Here is a 12,754-nt window from a genome sequence, read left to right as displayed (position 1 = left end):
AAAGCGAGAATAATAAAAGCTGCAAGGGAAAAAGCCCAAGTCACATATAAAGGCAACCTATCAGAATTACACCTGACTTCTCATCAGAAACTGTAAAAGCCAGAAGGGCCTGGATAGGTATTTTACAGATACTAAGAGACCACAGATGTCAGCCCCAACTACCAAAACTTTCAATCACCAAAGAGGTAGAAAACATGATATTAAAAAACAAATTTATTATTATTTTTTTATATTCATATACACATTGAATAGATGATACAAAAGGAGCTCCATACACACAGACAACTGATATACATTCATGTAATGTATATACAAAAACAGATGGACATATTTACATAGTAAACACATGTCTATATACATATTTGCAACTCATGGATGAAGCATATTCCAGCCAGCTTTCATTCACCAGGGGCTTCCACCACCAGGCCTCTGCCAAACGTGTGTGTGTGTGTGTGTGTTGCCACTGTTTATTGTATTGTCTTTTTCCCTCTGAGCCAAAGCTCCCGGAAAAGGAATTATCTCATAGTCAAAAAGGCGATTAATCACAAAAACATGATTTCCAAAATGCAACAGGTTACATGTTTTAAAACTAAATATTTCTTATCTATGTGTCCATTACATAAGTTCATAGAAAGTTCAGAGTGACAAAGGTAGACAAGGCCTAAAGGTTGACAGGGTAAAAAACAAATTTAAACAGTACCTATCCAGCACTACAGAAGATACTGGAAAAAAAACTCCAACCCAAGGAGGCCAACTACACACAGGTAAGAAATAACCCCACATCAGTAAAACCAAAAGAAGGGAATCAAACACACACACACACACATACTACCACTACCAACATCAAAATAACAGGAAGTAACAACTAGTCATTAATATCTTTCAACATCAATGACATCAACTCCCCTATAAAAAGACACAGGTTAACAGAATGGATAAAAAAACAAGACCCATCTTTCTGCTGCATACAAGAAAAACAACTCAGCAATAAACATAGACTTTATCTCACAGTAAAGGGATGGAAAAAGGTTTTCCAAGCAAACGAACCCAAGAAACAAGCTGGAATAGCCATTTTGGTATCTAATAAAGTAGACTTTTTACCAAAATTAATCAAAAGAGATAGGGAAGGACACTTCATACTCGTCAAAGGAAAAATATACTAAGGTGACATCTTAATTCTGAACATCTATGTCCCAAATGCAAGGACAGCCACATTTGTAAAAGAAAAGTTAATAAAGCATAAATCACACATTGAATCCCACACATTAATACTAGGATACTTCAACACCTCACTCTCTCCAATGGACAGGTCATCAAGACAGAAACTAAATGGGGAAATAAAGAAACTAACAAATGCCATGAATCAAATGAACCTAACATATATCTACAGAACATTTCACTGAAGCTCAAGAAAATATACCTTCTTTTCAGCACCTCATGGAACTTTCTCCAAAATTGACCATATACTAGGTCACCAAGAAAGCCTAAGAAGATTGAAATAACTACCTGCATCTTTTCAGACTACCATGGAGTAAAACTGGAACTCAACAACAATAGATACAACAGAAAACCTACAAACTCAGGGAAACTAAACAACGCTCTCCTCAACAACCACCGGGTCAGGGAAAAAAATAAAGAAATTAAAGGCTTTCTGGAATTCAGTGAAAATGAAGACAACATACACAACTTATGGGACACAATGAAAGCAGTGCTGAGAGTAAAGTTCCTAATATTAAGCGCCTTCATTAAAAAACAAACAAACAAAAAACAAAACAAACATACAAACAAAAAAAAAAAACAATGGAGATATCCAATACTAGGAACTTAGCAGCACACTTGAAAGCTCTAGAACAGAAGGAAGCAAACACATCAAAAATGAGTAGACTACAGGAAACAATCAAACTGAGGGCTGAAATCAATAAATTGGAAATAGAACAATACAAAGACTCTATGAAACCAAGAGCTGGTTCTTTGAGAAAATCAACAAGATAGAAAAACCCTTAGCCAAACTAACTAAAAGGAAGAGGGAGAGTATCCAAATTAACAAAATCATAAACAAAAGGGGGATAAACAACAGACAATGAGGAAATCAAAAAAACCATTAGCTCTTACTTCAAAAGTCTATATTTTATACAATTGGAAAATCTAAAGGATATGGATAGTTTTCTTAATAGATTTCACCTACCAAACTCAAATCATGACCAGATAAGCAGTTTAAACAGACTTATAACCCTTAAGGAAATAGAAGCCATCCTCAAAAGCATCCTAACTAAAAAGAAAGCCTAGGTCTAGATGGCGTTAGCGCAGAATTCTACCAGACATTCAAAGAAGAGCTAATACCAATACTACTCAAACTATTTCACAAAATAGAATCAGAAGTAACATTGTCAAACTTATTCTTTGAAATGACACTCACCCTAAGACTCAACTAAGAAAGAGAATTTCAGACCAATTTCACTCATGAATATCAATGCAAAAATACTCACAAACTGAATCCAAGAATACATCAAATAAATCATCCACCATGATCAAGTAGGCTTCAACCCAGGGATGCAGGGATGGTTCAACATACAAAAATCCATCAACATAATCTACCATATTAAAAAAAAAACTCAAAAAAAATCAAATGATCATTTCATTGGATGCAGGAAATTCCTTCGACAAAATCTAACACCCCTTCATGATAAAAGTCTTGAAGAGGTCAGGGATACAAAGCCCATACCTAAATGTAATAAAGACTATACACAGCAAGCCAATAGCCAATATCAAGCTAAATGGAGGGAAACTCAAAGCAATTCCAATAAAATCAGGGAGAAGACAAGGTTGCCCACTGTCTCAGTAACTCTTCAATATAGTACTAGAAGTTCTAATTAGAGCAATAAGACAACTAATGGAGATCAAAAGGATATAAACTGGAAAGGAAGAAGTTAAAGTATTGCTATTCACAGATGACATGATAGTACACATAAATGACCCCAAAAATTCCACCAGAGAACTTCTACAGCTGACAAACAGCTTTACCAAAGTTGTTGGATACAAGATGAATACAAAAAACAAAAACAAAACAGTAGCCCTCCTGTAAACAAACAACAAATGGGCTGAGAAAGAAATTAGGGAAACTACAACGTTCACGATAGCCACAAATAAAATACAAAGTATCTCCGTGTAACTAACCAAGCAAGTGAAAACCTGTATGAGAAGAACTTCAAGTCTATGAAGAAGATATTAGAAGATAGAAAGATCTCCGATGTTCATGAATCGGTAGGATTAACATAATAAAAATGGCCTTCTTCCTAAAAGGAATCTACATATTCAATGCAATTGCCATCAAAATACCAACACAGCTCTTTACAGGCCGTGAAAGAACAATTCTAAACTTCATATGGAAAAGCAAAAAACCTAGAGCTAAAACAATCCTATACAATAAGAGACCTTCTGGAGGTATCTCCATCCCTGACTTCAAGCTATTCTACAGAGCAATAGTAATAACTGTGTGGTAGTGGTATAGAAATAGATGAGTTATTCAATGTAATCGATTCAAAGACCCAGAAATAAACCCACATGGCTATGGTCATTTGATATCTGACAAAGGAGTTAAAATCATACAGTGGAAAAAGATAGCATCTTCCACAAACGGTGCTGCTCTAACTGGACGTCTACATGGAGAAAAATGCAAATAGATCTATAGTTACATCCCTTCACAAAACTCAAATCTAAATGCATCAAGGGCCTCAATAACACCAGATACACTAAATCTATTAGAAGAGACAGTGGGAGAAGAGCCTTGAACTCATTGGCACAGGAGACAATTTCCTGGAAACACCAACAACTCAACAATTACTAAATGGGACCTCTTTACACTGAAAAGTTTCTGTAAGGCAAAGGATACTGTCAGTAGAACAAAAAGACAGTCTACAGATTGGGTAAAGATCTTCACCAATCCTACATCTAACAAAGGGCTAATATCCAGAATATATAATGAACTCAAGAAATCAAACACCAACAAAACAACCAAGTTAAAAAATGGGCACAGAACTTAACAGAAAATTCTCAACAGAGGAATCTCAAATCGCCAAGAAGCATTAAAGAAATACTCAACTTCTTTAGTCATCAAGGAAATGCAAATCAAAATGGCTCTGAGAGTCCATCTCACACTGGTCAGAATGGCTAAGATCGAAATCCCAAGTGACAGCACATGCTGGCAAGGATGTGGAGATAGGGGAACACTCCTCCATTGCTGGTGGGAGTGTAAACTTGTACAACCACATTGGAAATCAACCTGGTGCTTTCTCAGAAAATTGGGAATAGCTTTACCTCAAGACCCAGTTATACCTCTCCTGGCTATATACCCAAAAGATGCTCCACCATACAACAAGGACATTTGCTCAGCTATGTTCATAGCAGCTTTATTCATAATAACCAGAATCTGGAAACAACCTAGATATCCCTCAAACGAGGAGTAGATAAAGAAACTGTGGCACATTTTCACAATGGAATACTACTCAACTATTAAAGAAATCATGAAATTTGCAGGAAAGTGGATGAAACTAGAAAAGATCATCCTGAATGAGGTAACCCAGGCCCAGAAAGACACGCATGGTATATACTCACTTATAAGTAGGTTTTAACCATGTAGCACAAGGTAAGCTTACCAAGAGGCACAGACTCAAAGAAGATAAGTAACATGGAGGATCCAAGGGAAGATGTATAAATCTCACTTGGAAACAGAGATAGAAGAGACAGGGTTAGCAGCTGAAGAAAGGGAATAAGGTAGGGGAGGGAATGCAGAGAGTTTAAGAGGGTGGAGATCAGACCTGGAAAGAGAGAGGGCAAGAGGACAGAAGGCTGTAGAGAATAGAGAAATTGAGAATGAGGACATTTCTGTGACAAACTGGACACCTAAGTCAGGGTAGGCTCCTGGGAGGATATGAGAGATACTCCAGCAGAGACTCCTAGTAGCAGAGACCATAGAGACTAAGGAAGACACCCTCTAACTAGACTAGTCTTCTAGCTGAGGAAGGGGAACACCAACCCACCCACACAAACTTTGGCTGAAAATTTACCCTGCCTACAAGATGTACAGGCATAAAGATAGCGCAGATAGCAGAGATTGAGGGAATGGCCAACCAAACCCTGGCCCAATCAAACACCCGCCCTATAGGAGAGTGCCAACCCTATGAATGATGCTTTGCTAAGCTTGAAGACAGGATCCTGACAGAGCTGGCCTCTGAGATACTACCCAGCATGCCTCAAAACAGATGCTAACTCACAACCAAACATTGGTTGATGCATAGGGAGTCTTGTGTAAAAGTGGAGATGACAGGAGCTCCATAAGAAGATCAACAGAGCCAATTAACCAGTGGCCAGAGGGGCTTGCTGAGACTGAAGCATCAGCCAAGGACAGTGTATGAACTGGACCTAGGCCCCCTACAAAGATGTACTAGATGGGCAGCTTAGGGTTCAAGTGGGTCCTCTAGCAAGGGAAGTGGAGACTGCATTGGACATGGACATCCTTGCCAGCTTTTAGATAACTTCCCATCTCCCCAGTGGGACTGCTTTGCCAAGCCACAGGGGAAGAGGCATGCTCATTCTTGATGCAACTTGATGAGCTGGGGTGGATGGGAAAAGGGGAGGAAGAGAATGGGGATAAAGGGAGCATTAACTGGGAGGGAAGGAAGGATGGGGCTACAACAAGGATGTAAAGAGAATAGAATGAAATAAAGGGGAAAAGTAGGCATTCTACCAGAGCAGCTCCTATTAGCTGTAGGGTTTCAATGACAATCCCTGGGCTTTCCATGCAGTCTCTTGTGAATAGATAGCATATTCATTAGTACAGCATGCATGTATGTGTGATATAGTCAGGAGCCCTTTCCACAGGCTGTACCTGTGATTGGTGACTTTGACAGGATGATAAAACTACACATCTTTCTGGAAAAGGTGATTAACTCTTGGTATTCATTTTTGACCTTTTTTATAATTTCATGGTTTATTGTATGTTTCCAATAAATATTGTTTAGTTCATTAGTGTTTTAGCACCTTTTTATGTGCTGAGCATAGTTTCTTTTCTGGTACAGTCATTTTGTTGTTTTGTATGCTTTTTGTACTTCTTCTCAAATTTATTTACTTTATATACCAGTCACAGCCCCCTCCCAAACTCATTACCCATTCCCCTTTCTCTTTCTTCTCAGAGGAGTTAGCCACACAACCTATGCCATCCTGCCCCACCAGTTCATGTCACACTGGGACTATAAAAGTCCTCTTAAATCCAGTTCTGGAGGTTTAGAAGTTATTATCCTTAATCTCTGACAGTGTTATATTAAAATGTTTTACCAAATAGTTTTCACTGGAGTTTTTGTATCTCTAGGTTGCCATGGGTCAAGGTCAAGCTGATTTAGCAATTCAGATGCTAAAAGAATGTGCCCGCAATGGAGACTGGCTCTGTTTGAAGAACTTACATCTCGTGGTGTCTTGGCTTCCTATTCTGGAAAAGGTAGTGTCTTAGGATTTATTTCCATTGCTGTGAAGAGACACCATGACCATGGCACCTCTTAAAAAGAAAACATTTCATAGGGTCTGGCTTACTGTTCTGAGGTATAGTCTGTTGTCATCATGGCAAGAAGCATGGTGACATGCAGGCGCACATAGTGTTGGAGAAGGAGCTGAGAGTTCCACATTTGGATGAGCAGGCAGCAGGATGAGATACGGGGCCTGCCTTGAGGATCTGAGACTTCAAAGTCCACCCCCAGTGACACATTTCCTTCAAAAAAGCCACACATACTCCAACAAGACCATACCTCCTAATAGTGCCACTCCCTATGGGCCTATGGGGGCCATTTTATTCAAACCACCATATGTTGCTTGAGACGGTTGTGGCACAAGTACATGAAACATTTCAATGAATAATCTCCAAGCTGCATCAGTGTTCAAATGACATGTGTTGTTATATTTAGGAAAGTTAGTACTTGATGAGAAATGAATGTAGGACTATTCTTTTTTTTTGAAAAATGTGTGTATGTGTCAAACAATTTATTTTTTAGTAGGAAGTCTACAAAATTCTATCCTTTTAAGGGGTGAATGAGGGAAGCTGAGTAGTTGCTGATTAAGACTGACAAACACCTGATGAGACCTAACAAGCTATGGGCAGATGGCAATAGTGGAGAACTCCCCTTTTCAGTAGACTAGGGAAAGGAGATGAGGAGAACAGGGAGGGAGGGTGGGACTGGGGGAGTTGAGGGAGGGAGCTTTAATCAGGATATATAATAAATAAATTGTGAAGAAAAAATGAGAATTTTTGAAAAACTAAAAAAGGTGACAGATGAGCTTAATGAATTTTTACAGAAGAGAAGTAGGAGATGCGGTCCTGGATTGCAGAAGATTATTTCATTCTGTGGTTTTGTTATCTGGCTCAGGAAATTACAGAGATTTTTAGGTGCTTAAGGGAGCTAAAATGTAAACTGAAGGAAATGTAAGCTAAGGAAGTTAAAATGTTAACTCCCAGGAGGAAAATTATCTAAAGACAGAGCTAGTTGGTTGATATGTTTTAAATGAAAACTCAGTTAAAAGTCTGTTTATTCAGTTAAGAAAGATGGTCTGGTCTTGGGGGAGATAACTGCAAACAGAGATGTCCCTGAAGGCTGAGGACAGTGAGGCTAACTGTAGATAGAGAAGACATATCGTGGATAGCTTTAGCAGCACAAGTAGACTCGTGTTGGAGACGTGCGTGCCGAGCAGAAGGTATGAAGGCATGTCTTTGACAGTACTGGGCAATGATGGGAAGTAGATTTGGATGACTCAGATGGGTTAGGATTTAAAGAGCTAGAGAAAAGTCCCTGCCAAAGGGATTCATAATTAATATTGAGCTAAACTCACAGAGTAGTATCCTGAATAAAACTGTAGATGAGCCCTGCCCTTTTACCAGTGTGAGATGTTCAGATGTGTACAGTCCTAATAAGCTGGCAATTACAGCACCTGGTGCCACCTCCCCAGGTGCTGCACAAGTTATTGATACACCTGTGACTCAGCCAGTGAGAGGTGAGGAACTTCTGATTCTGTTACTTATAATCCAAAGAAGTCGCAGATTTGGAATCAGAAACTGTGTAAATAGTCACATAATAGTTTCCATAAAAACCACTAGTATATAAAAATACATGATTCAGATCTAACCCTCACATGAGTATGAGGACCAGGAAAGTTGTGGTTTCTGTTCTAAAAAGGTGACTGAGAGAGACAGAATCAGCACAGTTGTAGTTAATGCTTTGGAAAGCAAATCTTTTTTTTTTTTTTTTTCGTCTTATTCTTTTTTTTTTTCTTTTTCAATGCAGTTTATTCAGGAACATTGAACAATCCTCGGACCCCGGGGAAAGCCAGCCCACAGCTTAAATAGCCTCTGGGTAGCCAACCCAGGCGTGCCACGGGGGCAATGCAGATAGGTCCACATACATGGAAGCAAGCCAGATCCTCGGCCTTAGCCAAATGTGGAGTTGTTCGTGACAGAGAGCACTCACCATCGGGAAGGTGGAAGGCGGAAACCAGCTCCATCTTTAAGGCATAGCATTCCGCAGCTCTCTAACTAGAACTTTTTGAAACATACAGAGTAGATGATATTCCAAAAATTGAAAAACAAATTTTTATTTCTTTTATTTCCTCTTAAGATGTTTGTCTCAAAATTTACAAGAATACTGTAAATGCAGCCAAATCACAAATGTACCATTTCTCTTTAAATTTGCAGATATGTAAAATTCTGTATAAAGTTTACATTTTACAAGTGTGAGGTGTAAGTGCATTGCACCAATTTTAAATTTTAACAAGAACAATGTTCTTATGTCAATGCTTTTGCTATTTTATCTCATCTTGACTTTACATTTTACATGACACTGATAATGAATGTTAGACTTGAGCAAAGATTGTATTAAATTTTTTTGTTTTTAGCTTTCAGTACTTTTTAGAGCAATCAAGGTTTTTGTTTGTTTGTTTGCTTTATTTTTGACAGGCTCTCATTCTGTAGGACAGACTTTTCTGTAACTTGTTCAGTCCAGTAGTGGGCACTTGTTGAGTATATGAAGGGAAGCCACGATTTGTGTGGAGGCTGGTTGTGACCAGCATTTCCACCTGAGATAGCCTCACTGTACAGAACTGCTGGATGACGAGTGTGTGCACTGACTGCTCAAGTCTTGGGACTGGAGAGGACATCCCCTCAAACATGGTGCTTAGATTATTTGGTGACAAACAAGAAGTTACCAAGTACCAGAGGTGCATACCAGAAAGGAAGAATGATTGAATACATGATTCGAGCATGCAATGTGAAGGGCTAGGGCAGGTGAACTTGTATGATGCCTTTAAAGTTGACTTTGTAGGGCACTGATAACATTGCATACCTGTGAAAATGGAAATAAAGACAATGTTTAGCTGGTAGCTTAGGCTTCGTACTTATAGCTGAGGTTGACTTTGCGCTTATTGTATGACAAAGGGAAATGTGTGTGTCTGTGTCTGTGTGTGTGTGTTGAAATATCTTTTTGTTGGTTTGTAAAAAGGAATTGAACACTCTTCAACCTAAAGAATCCTTTCGTCTGTGGCTCACTGCAGAAGTTCATCCCAACTTTACCCCCATTTTACTCCAATCAAGTTTGAAGATAACATATGAGGTAAGATGATTCAAAAATTCCATTCTTAGGTATAAAAAGTGATAATCTATACATTGCCTTCTAATGTTATAGAAAAACTATTATTCAAAACTATAAAAACTTCCCTTTACTACTTATATGAAGTACAAATTATATAAATAGCATGAGATGATAGAAAAGTTTTAATATTTAATATTTCCAAAAATAGAAAAAAAAAACACTCCACAATGCAAATTTTACCATTTTAACCATTTTCTGGATCTCCTGGTAATTCTGTTCATAAATTTCCTGAAGATCCTTTGTGCTGTTTCACACAGTGCTTTCAGAGTGATTATATTCTCACTAATAATAATGCTCAGGTTCTCTGCGTTAGTGCTAGCATCTGCGGTTAAGGCCTCCGTGGTGCTCATCCTGATCTGTGTTAGTGGAGAGAAATCCTCAAGAGTTTGATCTGGATTTCTATGATAGCTAGCGGTATTTACATTGCCTCATGCTTGTTGAATGTTTATGTATTTTCTCTGGAGAAATATCTAAGGTGTTTCCTTTCCCCTACTCCCTTCACCTGGTTTATTTGTTGTAGAGATCTACAACCACATTTAGCTGTCCATATGTCCCCCAAACTCCAGTCACAGGAAGATCCACCATATGCTTCTTATGTGAAATTGTGTGTATTTTAAAGGATAATCTATAATTTCTGAGTCATCATAATAGGTTGAATTAATGGTTTAAAAACCACTAAAGAAGGTTTTGCACTCATTTTGTACCCTTCCTTTCTCCTTTTAGCATTCAGCATCACACTAGTATTGCAAATGGCAATTTAGTTTGATAAACAATAAATTTTTAATGTTTATGTGACATTTATTTGGTTGTTTGAAATACATTTGGTAAAATAGATTTACTTAATTTGAAAATTCTATGGATTAACAAATAACATGAACTATTTGGTACAAGGTTTAAGGCTAGTTTTATATTTGTATACTTTGCAGTAACAAAATTATATTGGGCTTTGGAAAATAACTTTCTTCATTAAGAAGAAAGTGTACTGATGCAGATTGACTGTATTTGGAATGTTCTAAGCAATAGGCAATCTGTTCATACTCTATTCTCTTAGTCACCTCCAGGTTTGAAGAAGAATTTGATGCGTACTTACGAGTCTTGGACTCCTGAGCAAATTAGCAAAAATGATAACCTACACCGAGCTCACGCTCTTTTTAGCTTAGCCTGGTTTCATGCTGCCTGTCAAGAAAGAAGAAATTATATTCCACAGGTAATTTATGAATGTGTTATGAAATAACATAAGCTTAACATTTATTAGGATATTTTTATAATTTAGTATTTAAAGGTACAGTTATGTCATGATTTGGATTATGACTCATAAGTTCATTTTTAATTTAGTGTTTTTCTGTTAGTCTTCTATACTGTATAATGTATGTCCATCTGCTTTATATATCATTGAGTTAGTGTGTGAAGGTCAGCCTGTGACCAATAGCAGCACTCAGTGAGCATGAGATGCCACTCTTTGTCGTGGTCTATACCTTAGCAGATACCTCAGACTTCAAAAATCAAACCTTTATACCTGTTTTCTTCAGGATAGTCATATTAAAAAACCTTGACATTGCTCTGCTTTCTCAAGTTAGTGTTCTAGGAATTGTTCTTGATATATTCTCTGCTCACTTTTCTCCTCAACTCATTACCAGGTACTGCTCTATCTCAAAACATAATTCCAGTGTGTGTAGCCTTGAGTTGGTAGGGAGCTTGATTAAAGTATTATGATTTTGTTTCCTGATCACATGAAAATCCTTTCCCAGCTTGCTGTTCTTTCAGAGCTCCATATATTTTGCAGACTTCAAAACCATTCTGTATCATTCTTCTTTGGTATTTCTACTTCCATTGTAATATAGTTCGAACATGTTACTATCTTCCAGAAGTTTTCAAATATATTTATGTTTCTACCCATCATCTTTTCCCATGCGTTAAGTGTCCCTATCCCCTGTATTGGTCAGGTCTTTCTCATACATGTAGCATGCTTATTTCCTACCATAAAACTTATATAGATGTGCTTTACATGTATTTGAGTTGCCTGGAAGCTACATGGAAACAGATTAATGTTCAGGTTTATGCATATATGCTTGGAATCTGATCTGCAGTGGACATTTAAGACATAGTCTTATGTGGTTAATCAATACTGATCATTCCTAAATATTAACACTATAAAAGTTTTAAAAATTTTAGTTTGAACTTGCTTTATTATGTAATTAGTTTATGAAAACACCATAGAAATTACTTTTGTATTTCACATTATTTCTGTTTTAGGAATGTTTTTACATAAACATAGCTGTTAGGTAATTCTTTGAGTATATAATACAAATGAATGTACAGAAACAGCATATGCTTTTAGGCCTTTTTTTATTAATAACAGTGAGTATTATTAGCATTTAGGTGTCTTTATTAAATACGCTTCTGTACATGTACATTCATATTATAGTTAGTATGGAAAATTATGGGAATTAAATAGGTTTTCTCTAAAACTTAATAACATATTGATAATTCTTCACATCTTCATACAATTAAACTAGTACCCAATTACAGTTCTTCATTTGGTTTTATTTATTTTCCTCTCTCGTTTCTTCTTTCTTCCCTGTTTTTTTTCTTTCTCAGTCTCCCTGTCTTCCTCTTCCCTCTTCTGTTCTTCTATCCATCTTCCTTCCTTCCGTTCACATCTGTTTTCCTTTCCTCTCTATTGGCTTTATTTTGCTGCAATAAAGTTTCCGTGTAGTCCAGGCTGGCCTCCTTCCTCTGGTTCCCTGCTGATGTGGTCATTCTTATGTGCCATCACACCACTTTCCTACAGGACAGGTTGAATAATTTTGTTTTATTTTATAGATTAAGATTCAGGCAAGACTTTAAACATGTCTATTTAAAAATATTTTTAATAAAGAGATTCCCAGATGGAAGACATATGTATATTTTTAACTATTTAATAAAACGTCTAGGTTCTTTTCAAACTGTATTACCATCTATTTAAACCATGGCTATCTGGTAAAATATTTACTGATTTAATAAATGACTAGCAAATTCTTTCATGAAGAATATACATCAACTAAGTCTGTGTCTCAGATGCCTGGATGTGGTAC

At 37.2% G+C, this 12,754-nt stretch overlaps 1 protein-coding gene across 2 annotated transcripts in view; it reads left to right on the top strand.

The window, feature by feature from the left end:
- Dync2h1 (dynein cytoplasmic 2 heavy chain 1) overlaps window positions 1–12,754 on the top strand; it is a 202,259-nt gene that overhangs the window by 146,667 nt on the left and 42,838 nt on the right. For both annotated transcript variants that reach the window (XM_021652837.2, XM_021652836.2), the window contains 3 exons: window positions 6,365–6,490; window positions 9,531–9,641; window positions 10,732–10,887. In XM_021652837.2, the coding sequence (XP_021508512.1) occupies window positions 6,365–6,490; window positions 9,531–9,641; window positions 10,732–10,887 (393 nt within the window). The remainder of the gene's footprint in view (window positions 1–6,364; window positions 6,491–9,530; window positions 9,642–10,731; window positions 10,888–12,754) is intronic.

This window comes from Meriones unguiculatus, chromosome 1, assembly GCF_030254825.1.
Source record: "Meriones unguiculatus strain TT.TT164.6M chromosome 1, Bangor_MerUng_6.1, whole genome shotgun sequence".
NCBI classification, from domain to species: Eukaryota; Metazoa; Chordata; class Mammalia; order Rodentia; family Muridae; genus Meriones; species Meriones unguiculatus.
Note: the sequence above shows the minus strand (reverse complement) of the source record. Positions and strands in the feature narration are given on the sequence as shown.